The 23,249-nt window shown below is 39.2% G+C and overlaps 2 protein-coding genes across 2 annotated transcripts in view; both read right to left on the bottom strand.

Moving 5' to 3' along the window:
- Positions 1 to 11,912, bottom strand: part of LOC128621061 (neurobeachin-like) — a 60,651-nt gene extending 48,739 nt beyond the window's left edge. Inside the window, exons 1-3 of the mRNA XM_053646539.1 lie at positions 11,905 to 11,912; positions 11,607 to 11,799; positions 9,990 to 10,946 (exon numbers count right to left, since the gene is read on the bottom strand). Of these exons, the coding sequence (XP_053502514.1) occupies positions 9,990 to 10,946; positions 11,607 to 11,799; positions 11,905 to 11,912 (1,158 nt within the window). The remainder of the gene's footprint in view (positions 1 to 9,989; positions 10,947 to 11,606; positions 11,800 to 11,904) is intronic.
- A 603-nt stretch (positions 11,913 to 12,515) lies between these two features.
- LOC128621103 (neurobeachin-like) lies at positions 12,516 to 20,414 on the bottom strand. Its single transcript, XM_053646592.1, has 6 exons — positions 20,189 to 20,414; positions 17,377 to 17,474; positions 16,850 to 16,942; positions 15,019 to 15,127; positions 14,812 to 14,893; positions 12,516 to 12,812 (listed from the first exon to the last, which is right to left on the bottom strand). The coding sequence occupies exons 1-6, from the start codon at positions 20,195 to 20,197 to the stop codon at positions 12,685 to 12,687; spliced, it is 519 nt and encodes a 172-aa protein (XP_053502567.1). The 5' UTR covers positions 20,198 to 20,414; the 3' UTR covers positions 12,516 to 12,684.
- Positions 20,415 to 23,249: the final 2,835 nt, after the last annotated feature.

The following is a 23,249-nucleotide window of genomic DNA, read 5'->3' as shown; positions in this document are numbered from 1 at the left end:
TGTGGCAGAGCAACTGGAGAGCTGTAAGTTATTTTCACCGATTCGCATCGTGTCAAATTATTTCGTAGCGGCCACGATTTTCCAGAAATGATACGAACAAACAGTTACGTGTATTGTTTGCTGTCTTTTTGCAGTTATTAATGAAGCTTAAATGTGTCAAGAATTTTACACAATGTTTAAAACTTCATTTTAACAGCAGAATAATGCTAATCTGTAAATTGTTTTATTTAAGTTACATTACTGATACTGTAACTTAAAAATACAGTAACAAAGTTTCTATTTTACAGTCACAAATGACTACATTTTAAAGTTAAAACACTGCTACTGTAACTAAAAATACACTACTTGTGTTTTATTTTACAGTTTGAACAGTATTACTATAAAATAAAATAAAATAAAATAAAAACAGTACTAATTACAGTGATATAATTTACAGTTAAAACACCACCGTGAACAAAAAAGCAGTACTTTGGAAATTACTGTTTTATTTGACAGTTACATGGTCGCTACAGTTAATGAAAACACTGTAAATTACAGTCAGTTTCATCCACAGTTAGTTACTTGACAGTTGTTGCCAGGTAATTACTGTGATTTTTTTTTATACAGTTGTCACGTTTCAAAGATGGTTATGGAAGCAATCGCAGATTTCAAACATTTAATAAACAAACAGACCAAAAAACAAACAGATCAAAAAAACAAAAGACACAATAACACAAGGCAAAATACTGTGGCAACACTAAACATCGACGCGTGGATAAAGGCATGGAAAGATAATTACGTGAGACAAAGAAGTAGTGCAAAAAGTGGCTATATATATATATATGAGTGCTCGTTAAACAAAAACGTGATACAGGTGCAGGTGATCATGTGACATCAGTAATTTGCTTGTCAATTGCTGCCAATTAATTACTATGAATTAGTAACTCACAATAAGTTTCTTATAGTATATATATCTTTTAGGACCATTGAATTTAATGCTTATCCAGTGATGTTTTGGTGGACCATTTGCATTTAAAGCTATAATGAAGCACCAATTCAATACAACGTCACTTAATTATGAAGCACATATGACAGGTAAATTAATTAATTTAAACTCAAATGAGCAATTACATATAATATAACGTCGTTAATTAAAGATCATACAGTAAAAATCTCGACCTGTCGATCCATAATGATTATTGAGGCTTGTTCTGTCTTTTCTCTTTCAGAAATTCAATGATTATAAAGCTGCACAACAGCTCTATAAGATTTTCATGACTGATGTAAACCAACATAAACATAAATGAATGCTTATTCCAGCAAGATTCAAATGTCACTAAAACTGCGTCTATCACGAGTCATATTTTTGTTTACATAAGGCTGTGTTATGAGACTTTCTGGGCTGAATTACCTTCGAAGTTTCTGGAAACTGATTTTGTAACTCAGTGCACTTCTGGTCACATAACGCTGATGTGATGTGATGTGCCGAGCGTTAAAATTTAAGATCCTCTAATTTAAGATCTGAGAAAATATTTTTATCAAAACAAACAAACAAACAAACAAAACAATAAGGTATTCATATAAATCTTATAAGCATATAAGAAATAGGAGACAATATACATGGAGTGGGATTGTTACTTAACTTGCTAATTTCTTGAACATCATCATTATGTATCTGTAACATACCAGAAGTCTACTGAGATACAACATCAGTTCTCATGATGCTTTAAGTTAAGATATAAAAAAAAAAATATCAGTGCAAACTTGAGTGTTAATTCAACTTGACATCAAAACTGAAAAAAGCAGGGCTTCCGGTGTGGTGGTGTAGGATTTTAAACTTGTACGTATACACCTTTTGCGGGTGAATTTCCCTTTAAAAGCTGCTTTAAAACCGATTAAACAACTAGGGAAGAGGTTACAAAGTAATCTATGCGCAATGAGTAACCCTAAACAGAAAAGTGCAGTGTGGCAGTTGAAAAAGACTAACGTAGCTAGCAAACTATTCTTTTCAGAGTCGACTGACATCAACAAAAACCATTGCAGGTGAAAACCTTGAGCGTCTTGTGGCGGCGGAATCTACAATCAGCTCCCTTAATGCTCAAGACAGTTTGTTATTGGAGCGTCTAGACGACCTGGAGAACAGATCGCGCCGATCCAATCAGCATTTCCTGAATGTATCTGAGGGGAGCGAGGGTGGCAAAGACCATCCACCAAAGATTGGTGGAAGCAATGGCTGAGGTGTTCACAAGCCCACCACTGCTGGACAGAGCGCACCGTTCTCTCGGACCCAAGCCTATAGCAGGTAAGCCGGCACGTGCCTTTGTGCTATGTTTTCACCGTTATATCGACCGGGAGCTCGCCTTGAGATGGGCCAGACAGCATGAAGTGAAGTTCAAGGAGTAAACGCTGAGGGTCTATCCCGATCTGAACACCACCTGTGCTAAGAAATGTACCATGTTTCACACGTCTCAAAGTCATACCTAAAGACGAGAACCTCATCTTCGAGCCAGACGAAGCAAATGACTTTTATGAGAAACAGGTGCTTGCTCAGAAGGAAAAGTGAGACTGCATTAGTATAAAATGACGGGACATGTCCATTCGAGAGTCTTCTACAGAGGAGACACATAACGTCTTCTGTCATTAACTAGGGGAGTCCATCCATCCATCCATCCATCTTCTATACCGCTTTATCCTTTTCAGGGTCACGGGGAAACCTGGAGCCTCTCCCAGGGAGCATCGGGCACAAGGCGGGGTACACCCTGGACAGGGTGCCAATTAACTAGAGGAGTGTCCATGACAAAAACTATTCTGGAGTTTTTGGAGTTCAACGGTTTCTTCCCCTATTAGTACGGACTGTTCGCAGTGTGCAGGTATTCTGGACAGAATATCCAGAATATATTGATGAAGTGTAATCAATATTTAGTAGCATAATCTACAACCGTAAAATAGATTATAATCGGGCTATCGTCTAAGTGTGTACGGTGTTTTACTGCACAGCAGGTGTTTTCTTTATCCTTCTGTATTTCCTTTTTACTGAGTTCGAAGAACCCTGTATTTTGTCCTTACAAGAATATATCAGCAATTAGACATCTTGTTAGAACAATCTCGCATCTTCCCTGCACAACAGCTTCACTCTATAGCAATAAATTAGCAATTAGACATTCACCCAAACTCTGTTTCCAATCAAGACCCGTTTGAAGCTTGCAGACCAGACCAAGGTTTCCAGAAAAAAAAGAAAGAGAGTATCGGGCTGGGACAACAGCCAGGAAATCATTAAGGTTTAAGAGGTGAATTTGAGGACAGAGTGAAAACCTTGTCCTAATAAAACCTTTCAGAAAATTCAACTGAAGGCGCATGCGCCACAAATGTAAGACATCATAAAGACGTGAATAATTCATTAAGGCGATGGTTTGTTTTTAGAAATAAAGGTTAATACTACGCCTAGGGATAAGTTTCTGTCTCAGAAGAGTATAAAAGCCCGTGTATTTTTGCATGAATTCAGACTTTCTGCAGACTGTCTCACTTTATTTGTTTTAAATAAAGTTTCCTTTCTCCTGACGCCCATAAGCCATGGTCTCTGGAAGTTTTGTTGATTTAGGTTGGAGGAAGTTCCACGACAAACATATCACAGAGGTTCTACTTTGTTAAAATGTTTTTTTAGAGAGAGAGAGAGAGTTGTTTTTTTTGTCTGTTTTTTGTTTCTCTCTCTCTCTCTCTCTCTCTCCGTGTCACCAGATGGCTAGTGGGTTGTAGTACCAATAGTTCAAACCCTCTCAGATGTACAGTTTTTAGTATTCGTTACTTATTTTAATGATATTTTTCATAATTGGGAGATTTCCACAGGAAAATAGATGAATCCAGAGTGTCAACATAATGAGAGAGTCAACATATAGGTACAGGGATACAGCCTTCTTGCATAGGGAAGGGTTGGGTTTTGGGGGGGTAGGATTTTTATTTCTCGTTTCTTTTTATTCTTTTGCTTTGATATTTCGTTTGCGTTATCTTGCCTTACTCACTGGGTGCATATTGATGGATTTGGCTTACACTTTACAACTGTATTCAACAAGCATAACTATGTTGATGGAGACAACACACTGTTTAAGATTTATATCAACTACTCCTCATATGATTAATAAGCTACAACCAAGAGATATATTCTGGGACTCACAAAAATGATTTCATGGAACATACCGGGATGTAACCATGTAATTAAGCGTAAGAAAATCCTCTCTTATCTCAAGAGAAGCAAATCAGACTTAGCTACGCTGCAAGAAACTCACCTGAGTGTTGAGGAATCTGAGAAATTCAAAAGGGGGTGTATTGATCAGGTATACTCGAGGTACATTCAAGACTAGGAGTAGACGTGTTGCTATTTTGATTAGGAAGGGTTTAGACTTCAAAGTCCACAAAGCATATAATGACCAGGAAGGTCATAAGATAATACGTGGTGTTGATTTCAACGAAGTTAGAAAAGCACGGACTGATAAGTCAAGCCACAAACAGACTACACCCGTAATGTACACGTCCATTTATACTATCGTGGATGAATGTGGCCTAATAGATATACGGTGCAGAGAAAGATTTTACATTCTTCTCCCATCCTCATGGGTCATACTCGAGGATTGATTATATTCTAATTTCAAAACAACTGGTGAGTCAGGTTCAGTCTGCTTCAACTGGGAATATCGTTCTCTCAGATCATGGTCCAGTGGATGTTGTCCTTACCACGTCGAACTATAAAAAAGACACAAGATGGCACTTTAACAATTCACTATTGCAGAATGAGACCTCAAGTTCCTTTATATGGGCATCAATAGATGAATACTGCCTGTACAATGATGGCTCTGTCTCTGACCCTGGTATAACATGGGATGCTTTTAAGGCTTTCCTGAGGGGACGGCTTATCCGATACTGCTCGCTACGTAAACTCCTGGAACGTGAAAAAGTAGTTACATTAGAAGAAAAGATTAGGACCCTGAAAAAAAACAACAACAAATTAACCACCCAGTAACCCTGTAACTTAATCAATTAAACAGTTTGAAATTGGAATTAAATGAGAAAAAAACTGAATTTGCTCTATTTTGAACAAAACAAAATTATTATGAAGAAGGTGAGATACTTAGCCCAGAGAGTGAAACAGCTTAGTGCTCAAAACTTAACTCCTTCTATTTTTGATGATAAAAATAAACTGACTACAGAGGCGAAGGAAATTAATAAGGTTTTTACATTTTGACCAAGAGTTATATACATCGCGAGGGGACGTAACTGTAGAACAGTATGGCCGATTCTTCTCTTCCTTACAGAGTCCATGTATATCCACACAAGATACAGGCTCATTAGAAAATAGCATCACATTAGAAGAGGTTAAGGGGGCCATCCAGGACCTCAAAAAAGACAGTGCCCCGGGGAGGATGGCTTTCCCTTTGATTTCTATAAAAAGATTTCTGAGGTGTTAGCTCCTAAATTGCTTTATGTATATAGACATAATTTATTTATGGCCCTGTAGAATCTTCCAGGACTTCTTCTGCAACCAAGCCTTGTTGGAATTTGAGGTATGCTTTGGATCACTGTCCTGATGGAAGTTCCAATGACGCCCAAGCTGCAGCTTCCTCACAGACGGCATGAGGTTTTCTCCTAGGATTTCCTGATACTTCAATGAATTCATCTCGCCTTCCACATGCTGCAGTTTCCCAGTGACAGAGGATGCAAAGCAGCCCCAGAGCATCACCGAGCCACCACCATGCTCGACTGTGGACAGAGTGTTCTTTCTTCATTCTTCGTCCTCCAGACATACCGCTGATCCATCGTGCTGAAAATTCCACTACCATTATCACTTCTGAATGAATACAATATATGTGTAGAATCCTTCATATGGCAGGGGAAGAGACCCCTCTTTTTAATCGCACTAAATTGTACTCCGCTAAAGGCTCAGGTGGGCTCTCTCTTTCCAGAATTGACTGGTATGGCACTCGATGAAGCCCTGCTTGGGTGCATGTTGAAAAAGAACTAATTGCCCCCTTTCGAGCAGAGGCCTTCTTGACACAGCTTGCTCGATCAATACCAAACCAAAATCCAGTTCTTGGATTTAGTAGGGAAAGCTGGAAATTGTATCACAAACTTTCAAAACAAACACCATGGCTAAAAACGAAAGCCTCGGTCAGGCACAACATCAAATTACGAATAGATAAGAGGCCTTTCTGCTGGAGACAGTGGGCTAATAAAGGAATATGGTTCTTAGATAACCTTTATGAGGGAGAACCTGTGGTCTCATTTAATCACTTGAAACAAACTTACAAACTATCGAACGCTGACTTTTGGAAATACCTCCAAATGAGACATTGTCTCCATGAAACTTTTAAAAATGGTCCTGACCCACCAACGGATGTACAGCACCTGTCTGCTGCTATCGGTGACAAAAAAGCGGTGTGTGGGGGGGAGGAGGGGGAGGGGTGGCTCAGCTTTCTATGCCTATATTAGAAATGCTAATGCACCTAATTTAAACAGGCTTAAAGTGGCATGGGAAAAAGATTTAGGGGGGATGATCAGGGAAGAAATATGGAAGCAAGTTGTATCGAGATGGCATATTAATGTTTGTGAAATTCAATCACAGTTGATAAATTATAAAGTTCCTAACAGATGCTATTGGACCCCAAGCAGATTGGCTAAACTTAAACTAAGACATACTGCACTATGATGGCGGTGTAACAAAGATACAGGAACTATGGTTTATATCAGGGGTTCCCAAACGTTTCCAGGGCAAGGCCCACCAAATGGCATTAACATTTGACTGAGGCCACCCTTTTGCAAGATGTCTTTAAAACACATTAAAAATACAGACTTCTGAATATATCCCCCTTTTTAATTAATAATTACATCTTACATCTTTACATTACATTAGGAATTGATTGTGTGTGTGTGTGTGTGTGTGTGTGTGTGTGGTTGTCTGAGAGTGAGAAAGAAAAAATCATGTATTTATTTAATTTTCACACCAAATTGTTGAGGCCCCCCGGGCGCCCCCTGGTGGCCCCCAAGGGGGCCGCAGCCCACACTTTGAAAAGCACTGGTTTATATGCTATATGTTATATGAATGTGACATGGTTGAGGAATTGTGGGAAAAAAAATTGTACATTTTGTTAATAATTATTTTAGTCTGTCATTACACAAGAACCTTGCCGTGTGTATGTTAGGTATGATACCAGAGGATCTGCGTATGTCTCGACAACAGATGCCATGGTGCCGTTTTGCTATGGCTTCGAGATGTAGAGTCATTCTGAGACATTGGAAGTCAGACACGCCTTCCTCACACGATGAATGGATGGGACTCGTGTCAAACATTGCTAGTTATGAACGTGTGATATTTAGAGCCTCAGGACGTCAGGATCTGTTTAAGAAAATGTGGGGTCCCTTTCTCTCCCTGACTGAGAATGTATTATAAAACGAGAAAAACTCTTCCAAACTCTTCCTTATTTACTATTTTTCGTAAAATCTAAACAATTTGTTTTCTTTGACCCCACCCTTTATGGACCTGTATATTTGTTATTTATATATATATATTTTTTTTATCTTTCCTTTGTTTTTAGATTTTTTTACATTGTGTAATTTATTTATTTATTTATATTTATGGTAAATGGTCTGCACTTATATAGCGCTTTTTTAACCTTAGCAGTTCCAAAGCACTTTACACTGGTTCTCATTCACCCATTCACACACACACACTCACACACCAATGGTAGCAGAGCTGCCATGCAAGGCGCTAACTTGCCATCGGGAGCAACTTGGGATTCAGTGTCTTGCCCAAGGACACTACGGTATGTGGAGTCACGTGGGCCGGGAATCGAACCACCAACCCTACGATTAGTGGACAACCCGCTCTACCACCTGAGCCACAGCCACTCCACTATTTATTTATTTTTATTTATTTATTTATTTATTGGGGGGGGGAAAGCAGGACTTATGACTCAACATAAGTAATGCCTGTTGGAATAAGACCAAATGCAATTTCATATCAGATACCATGAAGTGTTCATACAGGTGTCACGTAGCTTCATGAATATCAACCATAAAAAAAAAGTTATGTTCGCAATGAATTAATATACTGTATTTAACCGAGGAACCAAACAGAAGCATTTGGGGGTCAAAAAGAGACATAAAGGATAGTGAAGTTCCGGTACATTTCACTTGGAGTTACAGTACTTGGAGGCCCGTTGTGTTGCAGTGTCGAGAAACACACACACTGCCTGCTGAACTAATTTAATCTACTGCACCCAGACCTCTCCAAACCACTTAAATGAAATGGCAAGAATCAAACACAAACAATAAACTACAACACTTCCATTGCTTTAAAGGCAACCACTGGAAGCCTCTATCAGAATACACCAAAACGTCATATAAGACGATATTACATCATAACCAAAAACAATGCAATACTGAATACAAAATGATGCATTTCCACAGTGACATCTCAGATACTCGACTGTACTAAAGATAATCAGCTGGACATACTGTACCTGTATAATTACAGTATGATAGCTTTAGAACTGTGTGCTAGTAATGCCTTGTAGGGCTGGGCGATATGATGATATATTATCGCTATCATGATATCATAACGTCATGATACTTTTTGTTAATCACTGTAAAGTAACTGACTGCACAATAATGAAAACTATTTTCGCACAATATATTTATCCAACGAATGAAGTAATGTATCTTCAGTTCTCACTTTTAACCACAACCTGAGGGTACATTTACTAGCCAATTTTCACCAGCTAGACGGAAATAACGTGACAATGTTAGCAGACAGGTGAGCAATTCATACTTCTAAATGGAAGCTTTGTACTTCCGATAAACTGCAACTCCTTTCCCAGAATCCCCAGTTTCCAGCCACACCCACTTCCGTCAGCACTGCCAATCACCTCATTTCAATTCAGTTCCAGCTTACCAACCAGACTCAACAGTACTATTAGCTTCCGTGTATATCCGCTCCTATCAGACCGTTTCTTTGCTAAGTGCAGTTTGTACCTTCTGCCTACAATTTATCATTTGCCGGTCGATTCGATTTTTTTCCGGCTTTGATTTCCGCTTTGTTTGCTTCTGTGTAGTTGCTCTTTTGTTGTACGCTATAGGTTTCTATATTGATTCTATCGGTTTTGACCTTTTTGCTCTGTTTCCGATTGTCTACTGTTTTGTCTTTCGTCTGTGCTTGTTCTCTTGTTTATTCGACTAGAAACAGCCATCATCTCTGACTAACGTGTCGCAGTCTGACAAAGGATGTGTATCAGGCTTGCTGCGATAGTCGGTGTGACCGGTGTTACACGATGTTCGCGCATTGAACGCGCGTTCAGCGTGAGCCAAATGAGTCAGATCAGATTTCATTCATAACGTGACGGGAGCGAGGCGAGCTGACTGACGAGACGATGGCGGAAGATTTGGTTTCAAAAGGTCCATGTTTTATATATCGAGTGTGTCATAGTTGTTGTGATTTTCATGAAGCATAACAATGAACCCACCGCTAACTTGAAAGCGAAAGTAAAATGTGCGATGTCCCAAGGGCATTCATAAGCGATTTAAAAGCAAGGGGGGAAAGAAGGGACCCCCAACAACCCCCACCCCCGGTGATAACGGAATTACCGATGTTGTCACAAGTCGATGAACCGGTGTGAAGATTCCCTCACCGTCACAGCCCTAATGTGCATACAAATTAAAGCACATTTAGAACCTTGAAAACATTACATTAGAACTCGAGCATTTTTAAGAGCCCTGATGGAAATAAAGAACTGCAAGTGCCTGGCAGAGCCTGGTAAAAGTAGGTCAAAAGCAAATAAATTAAGCTAAAAATGGCTTTATAACCCCCACCACCCACTCTGTTAAAGCTGTTTCTCTGAGAGTGCTGGTTGATCTTTTCCGCTGGCTAAGCATCTGAGAGAGCAGCACATGCTTGTAACATTTCAAGCACATAACTTGAAATATACAGCTTCAACAAACATAACGATGAAAACTAAAATGAGAATCACCTGTGTGGTGGCAGTGGTCTGGATCTTCTTGATCTCCTTCTCCTTGCTGTCGTCAGACCTCTCTGTATCTGAGGTGGCGTTGGTGGCATCTACACTGCTCTTACTTCCAGAAGCTTCTACCTCTGGAGCTATTGCCACAGCCTGCTCATGGTTCTTGGCAGAGTTTTCTCCCTGACATGAGGGACTGAAAGTACTCAGATCGGCCTGGAGTTTGAAGCAGTCCTCAAGAGCTGCTGAGCTGGAGCTTACTTCTGATCCGCTGGTCATGTGTGCCAACAAACCCAAGTCACTGGTGCTGGTGCGGACCTGGTGGTGCCCACTTGCAAGAGGCAAGGGTTCAGACGGTACAATTTTGGGGAGCAGGTTCTCAGATGTACCAGTTCCCACTGCTGCAAACAGAAAAGTGCTGCCACTGGGCACAGCATCTTTGTCCTCAGCTAGACTGATCAGAGGTCCTGAATTCTTGTCATCCAAGTTAGATTTGGAAACCAAGACATTGTTCACGTTATTGTTCAGCTTCTCCACAGCAGCCGAGTAGACGTTGTCCAGCAGGGAATCAACCTCTACCAGGCTCCCACTATCTGTGACTCCTAGCGTCTCCATGTCATCCAGCTTCACCTCTGTGGCCTCCACCTTCTCAGCCCTGATGTCCACAAGCAAGTCATGAACTTCAACCTGCACACCCGACACCGTGTTCTCCATGTTGGTTGCTTTGGCTTCAGAAAGAAGGTTGCGTGTGGGGTCAGTGGTCTCAGAGTCGTCCACCTCGCTCTCGGGAGTCTGCGTTTGAGAATGATCATCAAGCTCCAGGGTACCCTTGATGGAAGAGGCTTGGGCAGACAGGCCAGAGATAGTACTGACTAGACCTTTCTTCCCCTTTTTAATATTCTCCTCCTCTTGGCGCTGATATTCCTCATACATCTTGGCTAAGTACTCCTTATGGGCTTCATATGTCACCTGATAGTTGGGAAAGCAATTAATAATTATTTATTAACGATGATCAATTAGTGATTTAGTTATAAATTATACATAATTACACATACGCCCTACTGGAAAATGTACATTTGAATGTATTCATACACTTTAAAGCAACTTATAACTATATAAGGATTCAGCTGGGTTCCTCAAGAGTTCTTTGGATGGTTAGCAATTTTTTTTTTTTTACGACTTGAAACCTTTTTCTAAAAAAAAATCTAATCAAATCACAATAACTAGACAATAAACAGGTAACAATTATCATACTTCATGATCATACTTTTGAAGAGGGATCCATCATCCATTTCACAGGTAGAACAAAAATAACTTCTTTACATAGAGACTTCAAAGGCTCAATAGTGTTACTGACCACTAGCTTATAACGTTAAACTCCGAGGCAAGACAATCCTGGTTAGACACGTAGACTTTTATGGCTCCTTATGGGTTCTTTGGGTGATTTAAACTTTCTAAAGAGGTTGTACTTGAAAACCTTGTGTTGCATCTTCATCTTCACATGGGGCTTGATGAAATGGTTTTCTGCCTCAATAACCATAGCCAACTTGTTCTGGTTTTCCAGTAACCTTTTACATCCAGTAGGGGGTGCGAAGTAGATTATAAACCATAATAATAATAATGACTTACTTTGGAGTGGGCTATGGACAGAGTGTCCACCCACACGCGCCATCCACCCCATTCATGCTTGATGGCATGGTACAGCAGGATGCGGAAGATGTTGTAGACCATCTCTGTAACCTTCTGCTCCTCAGAGTTCTTTGGGTTAATGTAGCCCAGCGAGAACATCCAGTCCTGCCACACCGAGCACTGGAGCAGACACCTACCGCAATGACATGAGACACATTAAATCAGCTTCAGTAGTTCATCAGACGGTTAATGCTCATTGCTTTCTAAGAGTTCTTCTTGTAAAAAGAGAAACCCTGACTTCTGCATGCATTTTGAAGGGTTTTCCATGAGAGACAATCCCAGGAATCTGTTAGTGTGATCTTTTTGTGTGTGTGTGTGTGTAGCAAGGATGCAATTGGAAAGGAAGATTTGGCATCCATAACCCATCATTTATCAGAAAAATAAGCGGGTTTGTGTTGTGTTTTTGATCCGTGTATTTAGAAAGGTCATACAAAGAGTAAATAAAATATATTTTTTTAAAAAAGGCTGTGGTTGGAAAGTCTAGGCCATTGCAAGTCGATAACATCTCAGTCATCCACAGCAAAAGCCGGCAGCGTTAAACGATTCTTCATGTATCTGTCAGGTGGTTTGAGAGGACGCTCTTGGGAAGCACAGAGGTGTTGGACGGGAACCATCAGAGCGGAGAGTGTTGGAGCGTCATTTCAGAATTGCTGCCTCTAATTTTAACAACAGAGCTGATGAAGTGTCATGATAATAGCCTTTACTGCTGTCACTGCATGATTGATGGACGACTTGACACGCGACAGCGAAAAGGACACTAAACTAGACACAGCTGTCACAAGGATAATCACTGCCTTTGACATACCCATGAATATGAGTGTGTGTGTGTGTGTGTAACAAACAGTCTGCTTAAAAGAAAACATGCTGCAAATTCAAGGATGATTTAACATCAATGGGGATGGGGTTGGGGGAAGAGATTAAATATAGAACATCAAGGGAGAACTCTCTCCATTTCTTTTCTCCATTCATCAGGTGGCTAATTGTTGCTGTTGGTGGCAGGGGAGGAAGGAGCTGAACCTCACCGTCTGTTCTCTCGGCTGTTGCTGAACAGTTTGATCATGTCGGAGAGGAAGAGACGGCGCACCTCCATCAGCTCAGCACTGGGTGTCGAGTTCTTCAGCAGCGTGGCCACCACCTTCAGGATCACTGAGACACACCAACTGTTAACGCTGGACTGAAAACTCAAGGGAACCTAAACACATCTTTACTTTCTATGTTAATGACGGGCTCACGATACACATGTCTAAATAAATAATTCATGACTTTCTGATATCTATATCACACCAGAGCTTCTCCCTGTCTTGTACAAATTTCACGCTCCTTGGTAAAGCTTCATTTTAGTTTATGTAAGCTTTAGACTCACCAATCACAAGGTTGATATAGCTTTTATTAAAATGGTATCTTCATGCATCAATGGTCTATTTGAATCAGAGTCATTTAACAAGTGACTGCAAATTAGTAAAGGAGGTTAACTTAACAAGCATAGCATAGAGGGATAATTCTATAATGTGTCACTTTATAATCCAATAAAATTGAGGATTTGACTTCGGCTCGAGTATTGAAGAAGGCTTAGAGTCTTGGATAGAGATACAGGATGATAATCATGTGCACTATGTACAGACATTTCTCAAGTCAGTCTGACCAACAAACCATGCAAGAGGTTTTATTGAAATTCTATCTTCTTTTTTTTCATTCAACCGTTGGTAACACTTTATAACGGTGTTTCTATATATATATATATATATATATATATATATATATATATATATATATATATATATATATATGAATGACATATCGTTGTGTCATGTCCGTTCCAGTCAGACTTACATCAGATGTGTTATGTGACATAATGCCTTATGAATCAATACTGAATTATCAAATCAGATTAGAATATTGTTGATTAACAGCAGCTCTGACTGTAGCACAGGCTACTGAGAGAAGGGCTATTTATAACTGCTAGAACATGCACGGTGCTTGAAAGTTTGTGAACCCTTTAGAATGTTCTGCATTTCTGCATAAATATGAAACCTGAAACCTCATCCGATTTTCACCCAAAGTCCTAAAAGTAGATAAAGAGACCCCAATTAAACACAAAAAATATTACACTTGGTCATTTATTTATTGAGGAAAAATATTGATCCAATATTACATATCTGTGAGGGGTGAAAGTGTGTGAATCTTTGATTTCAGTATCTGGTGCTTCCCGCTTGTGCAGTAATAACTGCAGATAAACGTTTGGGGTGACTGTTGATCGGTCCTGCACGTCGACTCGGAGGAGTTTCATCCCGTTCCTCAGTACAGAACTGCTTCGACTCTGGGATGTTGGTGGGTTTCCTTACATGAACTGCTCGCTTCAGGTTCTTCCACAACACTTCTACTGGATTAAGGTCGGGACTTTGAATTGACTTGACTCGTGCTTAGGGGCGTTGTCTTGCAGCATGAGCCACTTTCTCTTGAGATTCAGTTCACAGACAGATGTTGGAACTTTTAGGACTTGTGTGAAAATCTGATGATGTTTTAGGTCAGGCAGCATCACACCACCCTGATGTTGATTATTTTTTTCTATAACAGCTATAATATATATATATATATATATATATCCACATTAATGGTAAATGGTGCACTTATATAGCGCTTTTATCCAAAGCGCTTTACACTGTGTCCCATTCACCCATTCACACACACACTCGCACACCAATGGTAGCAGAGCTGCCAATCAAAGGCGCTAACTTGCCATCGAGAGCAACTTGGGGTTCAGTGTCTTGCCCAAGGACACTTCGACATGTGGACTCACGTGGGCCGGGAATCTACCACCTGATCCACCGCCGCCCCATTAATTAACGAGAGTGACCGGTGATGCGGAATAGAATCGGAATAAGCTTTTGTAAATGTCTATGTAGGTTTATGTCTGTTGTTATGGACAGATTATAGAAACGTAATGTAGCCCTATGAACACTATTCATAAGTAATGCGTTACCCAAACTTTTAATACACAGTAACTACTCAAGTAACAGATTTCCTGCATTACATTATATTTTCTGAGACCTATAAAAAAAATTTTTTTTAAAAAGTGTTTATAAAGAAACTTTTATTTCGACCAAATCGAGAGAAAGGAAATCGTTCAAATTGGAAGAACACTTACTCGGGTTCTGGATCTTCACACTAGAGTCGGGTTCGGGGTGCGGTTTGTGAACAACCTGTGTACACACCTGCTCGGTCAGGATCTAAAAGAAGAAGAAGAAGAAGAAGAAGAAGAAAAAAGTCTGAATAAAAAGTGACAGATGATGTTAAGTCTATCGGGAAAGGTATGCTTGTGAATAACAGTGAAGAAGATGCCAGGACGCATTACCTCATACAGTGTGTTATAGGTCGTTACTGACACCGTGCTGGTGTGCAGCATGAGTCTCTCTCCCAGAAGTGTAAAAAGACTGTGCGTGTGCATGATTTCCACCTTTCTCCTGTGGAAACAGGCACACACACTCAGTCTCTCTCGGTGTCTCAAACCAACAGGAACAGGCTGAGACAGCAATCGAATGCAGTGTCAGGTAACATCACTTTTTGGGTTTGTTTTTTTTCCCCTGCAGCCAACACAAACTAACAAATCAACTCCCATCGCCACACACTGCTTAGAGACTTGTGCGGAGAAAAGGAGCAGCGTTCGCTTTGACAAAAGCATCCCAAAAATCCCCATCATTCAGGCGTGCTAGCGGAATAGTACATCAGAACACAGCAGTGCCTACAGGCGCAGTGGGACAGCTCAGACTAATGGCTGGTGCTGCTCAGCTTGCCACCTCAGCACTGAATACTCTCCAGAGTCTTCACACACAACAGCAGTACTTACTTATTGATAGCTATGCAAATGGCGATGATTGATACAGACTGTCAGCCCACTTTGGTCCCGCCTTGCACCATAGTGCCAATATATTACTAGTTTTAACGCGTAACTAAAGATGGATTTCAGGACGCGGGAGGGGATTTCATTTACAGCTAGCAGAGCGCAGGTATATTTTACTTCACTACACACAGCTGAGATTGAACATTAAAGAATGTTAATGAGCTTACAGTAAGTTATAAGTCGCTCCCAAACCACGGAATAAACACCGCACGCTTGTGGCCGTAAGACGCTGGATACCTTTACAAGCATTTTAATCATCTGAGAAGAGCCGGGATGTAGTGGGTGTCTTGTGGGTAATTTGCCAAGAATAACTGTGTGAATTATATCAAAAGTAGAAGAAGGGTGGTAATATGTAAATGAGGCATTATCGTGTTTTATTATTTTCTATTAAAATGTACACAGCACATTGGATTCTTCAAAAGAGAAAAATAAAGTCCACTCGTTTAGGTATTGATTTATTTTCATTTGTTCATTTGTTTCTTTGATTGATTGTTTCGTTGCTTGTGTATTTGGGGATTTTTCAAAAAGAAACTTAAACCACATTGTTTATTCGTTCGTTCATTCATTTATCTCCAGTAAGCGCTTTATCCTGGTCAGGTGTCTGGATCCAGAGTCCATCCCAGGAACCCTGGGCGCAAAATAGGAATGCACTCTAAGCTTTTTTGTTTATTTATCTGTTTATTTGTTGGCTTGGTCGTTTGATTAATTAATGGTTTATTTATATGAGAATGATTCAAAAAGAAAGTTAAGCCATACTATTTATTTATTTATTTATTTATTTATTTCGGCTTGTTTGGTTGGTTGGATAGTTGTCTTTTTTATTTGTTTGCTGTCTTGCCATTCGTTCATTCATTCACCTCCGAGAAGCTCTTTGTTTTATTTGCTTGTTGTTTTCATTTATTCATTCATTCTTTCATTCTTTCATCTCTAACGAGCCATTTATCCTTGTCAGGGTCCAAGTGGATCCGGAGCCTACCCCGGGAACACTGGGCGTGAAGAGGGAATACACCATGGATGGGACCCCAGTCCATTACAATACCCTATATTATAAACTAGCTTTCAATTTGGAAATTTAATAAAATGTAAAAAAAAATTTAATAAAATGTAAAAAAAAAAAAAATCCAGATTGGTATTTACGAGAATCAAAACGTGAACGTACTGTATCTTAAGGAAGCGTGCGATTTCCACAATTCTAATCTGAATAATTTGCTGAACTATTACTTCCTATCTTTGCCGTGACATGAATAACATGAATATTTCATCCCTATAACTGAGGTTTACTCACTTGTGACCGAGGTGCTTGAGGAAGTAGCCCAACACCTTCAGCGCCTGCACGCGAATGCTCTCACTCTTAGATGCCAGCAGCTTGTAGACCACTCTGAACAGAAAGCGTTAGCATGAAGACAACCTAAAGAAAACTCATGTGCTTAAGCAGTGCTGCGAGTTTGTGATAAAGTGTCTCTGTGATTCCGCGCAAAACACAAGCGGAGGGTCCACCTTCGTTCGAAGCCGTCAGACGAGATGAAAGAAATGCCATAAAACACAAAAAGTGCGTAATGACACGAAATTGTTTCCTAACAGCAGTATCAAGCAATATGTGTGAAAGCCAACACCTCCCCAGGGGAATAACTTCATCAAATCCATTCACATTTCATTTCCTACACACATAGGGGAGAAGCTCGATGCTGCTTGTCAGGGACAGAATAAATATGGAAATATGTGAACATTCTTATGGAGATGAAGGTGAATAATTCATGCTTCATGTAGGAAGCCTTAACGGTGCGAGAAAGGATTAAAGGCAGTTTAACTCACCGAATGCCGTTCCTCTGGTCGAAGGCTGGGATCATAGACGCGGGATGTTCTGACATCAGAGCCACAAGCAGCTGCAGCACGTCATGGAGGTTCTCGTCCTACACGTGGGAAGAGTGCAGCATTAGTAGTAGTAGTAGTAGTAGAAGTAGTAGTAGTAGAAGTAGTAGGTTATTGTTATAGTAGTAGTAGGTTATTGTTTTCCTTTTTCTCCCCCAAAAGCATTTCTGGATGTTTTTCTGACATGATTTAACTTAGTTATATTTTTTTACATCACAAAAACAGGGATGTGCCATTTTAACAGGGATGTGTAGACTTTTTATATCCACTGTAGTTGTAGTAATATTAGTAGTAGTAGTAGTAGTAGTAGTAGTAGTAGTAATAGTAGTAGTAGTAGTAGTAGTAATAGTAGTAGTAATAGTAGTAGTAGTAGTAGTGGTAATAATAGTAGTAGTAGTAGTACTAGTAATAGTAATAGTAGTAGTAATAGTAGTAGTAGTAGTAGTAGGAGTAGTAGTAATAGTAGTAGTAATAGTAGTAGTAGTAGTAATAGTAGTAGTAGTAGTAATAGTAGTAGTAATAGTAGTAGTAGTAGTAGTGGTAATAATAGTAGTAGTAGTAGTAGTAATAGTAGTAGTAGTAGTAGTAGTAGTAATAGTAGTAGTAATAGTAGTAGTAGTAGTAGTGGTAATAATAGTAGTAGTAGTAGTACTAGTAATAGTAATAGTAGTAGTAATAGTAGTAGTAGTAGTAGTAGGAGTAGTAGTAATAGTAGTAGTAATAGTAGTAGTAGTAGTAATAGTAGTAGTAATAGTAGTAGTAGTAGTAGTGGTAATAATAGTAGTAGTAGTAGTACTAGTAATAGTAATAGTAGTAGTAATAGTAGTAGTAGTAGTAATAGTAGTAGTAGTAGTAGTAGTAGTAATAGTAGTAGTAATAGTAGTAGTAGTAGTAGTGGTAATAATAGTAGTAGTAGTAGTACTAGTAATAGTAATAGTAGTAGTAATAGTAGTAGTAGTAGTAATAGTAGTAGTAGTAGTAGTAGTAGTAATAGTAGTAGTAATAGTAGTAGTAGTAGTAGTGGTAATAATAGTAGTAGTAGTAGTACTAGTAATAGTAATAGTAGTAGTAATAGTAGTAGTAGTAGTAGTAGGAGTAGTAGTAATAGTAGTAGTAATAGTAGTAGTAGTAATAGTAGTAGTAGTAGTAGTAGTACTAGTAGTAGGTTATTGTTATAGTAGTAGTACTAGTAATAGTAATAGTAGTAGTAATAATAGTAGTAGTAGTAATAGTAATAGTAGTAGTAGTAGTAGTAATAGTAATAGTAGTAGTAATAGTAGTAGTAGTAGTAGTAGTAGTAATAGTAGTAGTAGTAGTAGTAATAGTAATAGTAGTAGTAATAGTAGTAGTAATAATAGTAGTAGTAGTAATAGTAGTAATAATAGTAGTAGTAGTAGTAGTAGTAGTAATAGTAGTAGTAGTAGTAGTAATAGTAATAATAATAGTAGTAGTAGTAGTAGTAGTAATAATAGTAGTAGTAGTAATAGTAATAGTAGTAATAGTAGTAGTAGTAGCAGTAATAATAGTAGTAGTAGTAGTTGTAGTAGTAATAGTAGTAGTAGTAATAATAATAGTAGTAGTAGTAGTAGTAGCAGTAATAATAGTAGTAGTAGTAGTTGTAGTAGTAATAGTAGTAGTAGTAATAATAATAGTAGTAGTAGTAGTAGTAGCAGTAATAATAGTAGTAGTAGTAGTAGTAGTAATAGTAGTAATAATAATAGTAGTAGTAGTAGTAGTAGTAATAATAATAGTAGTAGTAGTAGTAGTAGTAGTAGTAATAATAGTAGTAGTAGTAGTAGTAGTAGTAGTAATAGTAGTAGTAGTAGTAGCAATACAGCATAGTACTCCTAGATTAGCACTTTTCTATTTTTCATTTACATATTTATTTAGCGATTGCAGAATTAATACAGAATAAAAGTTTACTTTAGTTACTGAATTCATTAACATTAATAAATCAAAAACCTCAGCATTAATACACCAAGTCATTCGATAATGAACACTTTCTTTACTATGGTAATATATTCCAGAATGCTAATTCACATCATTTATAATGTGTCTGAATGGTGCGTTTAAAAATTTAAACAGCATTTACATTAACGTCAACATTTATCACCACATACCACAATGTAGCTGAATAAATGATAATTTATTTGGACTTTATCACAGATGGAGGAGTAAAAATGTTAGAAAGAGAACATGAATTCCTTTAATTAACCACCAAGATTATTTAAGTTAATCATTAACTTAAAACATAAATTAACATAAACATTAGGTCACAGTTTTAATAATAATCATCATTTTGAGTTCACGCCATATGCTTTTGTTTGGGTTTTGTCCTGTCTCCGCCCCTGTCCTGTGATTGGTGTGTTAGCTGACCGTGTCCATGTGTTCTGTGTGAAGCCTTTCATTTGTGTGTCGAATTATTTCCGCTTGTTTCTACCCCTCGCTCTTATCAAGTATTGCTGTATCATTCAATTACGAGCATTGGGGTGTGTCTCAGTCAGTTCAATAGTTTAGTAGTCAGGGCACTGATCATGGAGTCGGACATTTTAAGGGCTGTCTCAACCTCAAAATTTTTGGGCCCGTTCCGGTGCCCCATCTCGTGTACGCCATATACTGATTCACGACCTAGGGAGCTGATCGAGACACACCGTTGTCCCGTGTTCCTTGTTCGGTTTTCTGGGTCGTGCTTCCTGGTCTTGACCCTCGCCAATTTTTTTTTTTTTTTTAAGTTAACTTGTCTGAGCAGACTCACCTCATTCATAGTCAGCAAATAGTTCTGTATGCTCTGTAGTTCATCTTCCTTCACTCCACGATCCTGTTAAGAAATAATTTCATGCATGAGGAAGCCATCGTCTTCTGGGTGACACCGGATAGTGGGATTATAAATCAGTACAATATACAGATGGAGACAAGTAAAGACAAACAGTACTATGCGTGTTGAAACGTTCAGTACGAGCAGACTGTGAGTCATGCTGCAATCCATTGTACTCAAAACTCTGAAAAACCCGGCCTCCGACATGGGAATGTGCGATAGAACTCGGAATTCCCAGTCGAGAACTCGGGCAACACCCATCTAGTCGGAGTTCTATATTAGTTAGATATATTAGTTAGATATATTAGTATATATCTGAAATGAAATATACGTGCCAATATAGAGCAAAAAAAAACAACATATTATTGTTATCAGTAGAAGCAGTAGTATTTTACCGATACAATAATATTACCAAGAGGCCTTGCTCAGCTTAAATGATTGCCTGCAATAAAATATATTCAGGGCTTGAATATTGAATCTCACTAAAATGTAAAGTTTCCTGTCTGGAAACTGACTTGTGTATTCACAAGTTCTGAGAATGAGCGGAGTAGGGGGTGAAACAAAGGGATGTCCTAATTGAGGAAATGACGTTCACCTAAAGAAAGGTGAGCCATGAACCAACCTTGAGGATGAGCTGCTTGAGAAAGAGCAGCATGAAGGCCCTCAGTGAAATGATCTCCTTTTGGGAAGGACGTGGTCCATCTGTAAATGCAGAACGCACCAGAACCAGTAAGCTCAAATGTAGCAGGGAACAGGCTTATGTTTCATTCATATTCCATCTGGGACGGTGTTCACAATGGTGTCTGGCAGTAAGTACCCAGTGTACCCACATTCCTGACAGTTATACAGGCTCAAACTGACAGCAACAGTCATCAGATTTACTTTATTTAACTAAAAAGTTTCTAAGTCTGAGAAATTGGGGCTAGTTTGAAGTTTTTTATGAAGTTGGGATGGGAATTTTTCTGAAATCTGAATAGTGTATTCATATCTGGTTACACCTACGGAACCATGAACCAATCAGACTGCCACATTCAAGATCCTGACGCTTGTGGACAGAAAAGTATACAAAAGATATCAGGTGCTCTGTATCACAGGGGCAGAACATCTGAAGCTCAGACTAGGGTATAGATCCTGAATGGCACTTTTCCACGTTGCCAGAGTGGTACCTTTTAAGGATACAACTATTGCATCTTTTACTTGGAAGGGTGCATGTATTGGTATAAGAGTCGTCCCTTAGGCCCGGTTAATGCATTCATTCATCTTCAGTAAGTGCTTTATCTTACCTAACACAGAGTGTAAGGTGGGAATACACCCTGGATGGTATGCCAGTCCCTTTCAGGTCACATGTTCACACACTCATTCACAGTAAGGCAGCCAGTTCACCTACTGGCATGTTTTTGAGAAGAACCTTGCGGAGCTCCACATGGACACAGGGAGAACATGCAAAAACCCCCACAGTGCAGCACAGTAACCCGAGTCTAGGATGGAACCGGTGACCCCGGAGCCGTGACGTGTTAATGTTACACCACTATATGAGATCAGAATATCTCAATTAAGAGAGACACCACTGTGTAATACGATGGCAAAAATATCGATGAACTGTCATATGAATCTGAGACTGAGACATAAGGGCTCATTCGTTTGAATACTGTCTTCAATCGTCTAGCTCTATTTTTCGTTCTAATTATGTTTCGGTGTGAGTCCGTGTGCATGTGTGTGTGTGTGTGTGAGAGAGAGAGAGAGAGAGAGAGAGAGAGAGAAGATGAGAGTGTAGGCTGCCAAATCTAATAACTGATGTCAAACGAGCGATCAATACAAACTTCGGGCTATTCATTATACAGAGCGAGAGGGCGAGAGTCAGGCATCAAAATCAAACAAAAAACTGAAACCTTCTTGTATGGCACATACATAAAACTTATCAGGGGGTCTTAAATTATGCACGAAGGCCTGATGGGATCATTTTGGGTTTCAGAAAGAGTGCTGAAAATGGTTTGTACATATAAAGATCTCTCTATTTATTAAATTGCAATGTTCTATACTGTAGATGTTAAAACACTGAAGTGATATGCACTCAACAATGGACAATGTTAGTATAATCAACAATGGGGTGGTGGGATACAGCCTTACTCGCTGTAAGCAGAGTGACTTCACCCGAAGTCAGGTAGGTGGCAGAGATGGACACAGTTAGCGATGCGAGCTAGCTAGGAACTAGCTGATGGACTATAAAGATAGGGTGGCTTGTTTGGGATCGACAGCAATGTGAAAAAATAAAAACACACCCCATGGAAATGGTTGGCTTATTTATTTATTTATTTATTTACTTACTTACTTATTTGGACAAGCAAACATTTGATCCTCTTTGACACAGTGTCTATTAATAAAGCGGATATACTTGAACAAAACCACAAGGAATCACATCCATCGATGGGATGTTCTTCTGTGGAAAAAGTAAGTACACCCTTGGCCTCAGAAGCTAGCATCGCCCCCTTTAGCGCATTCTAAACCTATTTCGCTTCAGGACAGTCTGTAGTTTAGTGGGAAAATGTCAGTTCAACAATTCAACGTGAAGGGTTTTCCCAGCCCACCACACATATAATGCGGTGATCTTATGCCTTAAGGCAATCTGAGTTATGGAACCAGAGCTGAAAATGGCTTCCGTGTTACAGTGATGCATGTGTTTAATTTGAAGATAGTGCTGAATACCAGGGTCCTCTGAAAGCGAGATGGAGAAAGAGAGACTCCATTTCCAGACAGAATTGTTCCTCTCTTAAGCACCTGTCTTTGTTGCACTAATTGAACACTTTATTATGGTCCAGCGCTGCCTGTTCCCTTCACCATCCCTCAGAGGAGAAGACAAAGGGGACCAACAAGTGGGAGATAAATCAATGGAAGTTCAGCCTGATTGGACGAACACCTACTTAGCAGGCAAGGGATAAATTCTTCTACAAATTCTTCTACACTTCATCAAGACTCCGCTTAGTGTCTTTCCGGCCTGTGAGTT

Source organism: Ictalurus furcatus, chromosome 17 (assembly GCF_023375685.1).
Source record: "Ictalurus furcatus strain D&B chromosome 17, Billie_1.0, whole genome shotgun sequence".
Lineage (NCBI taxonomy): Eukaryota > Metazoa > Chordata > Actinopteri > Siluriformes > Ictaluridae > Ictalurus > Ictalurus furcatus.
This window is presented reverse-complemented; position numbering and strand designations above follow the sequence as displayed.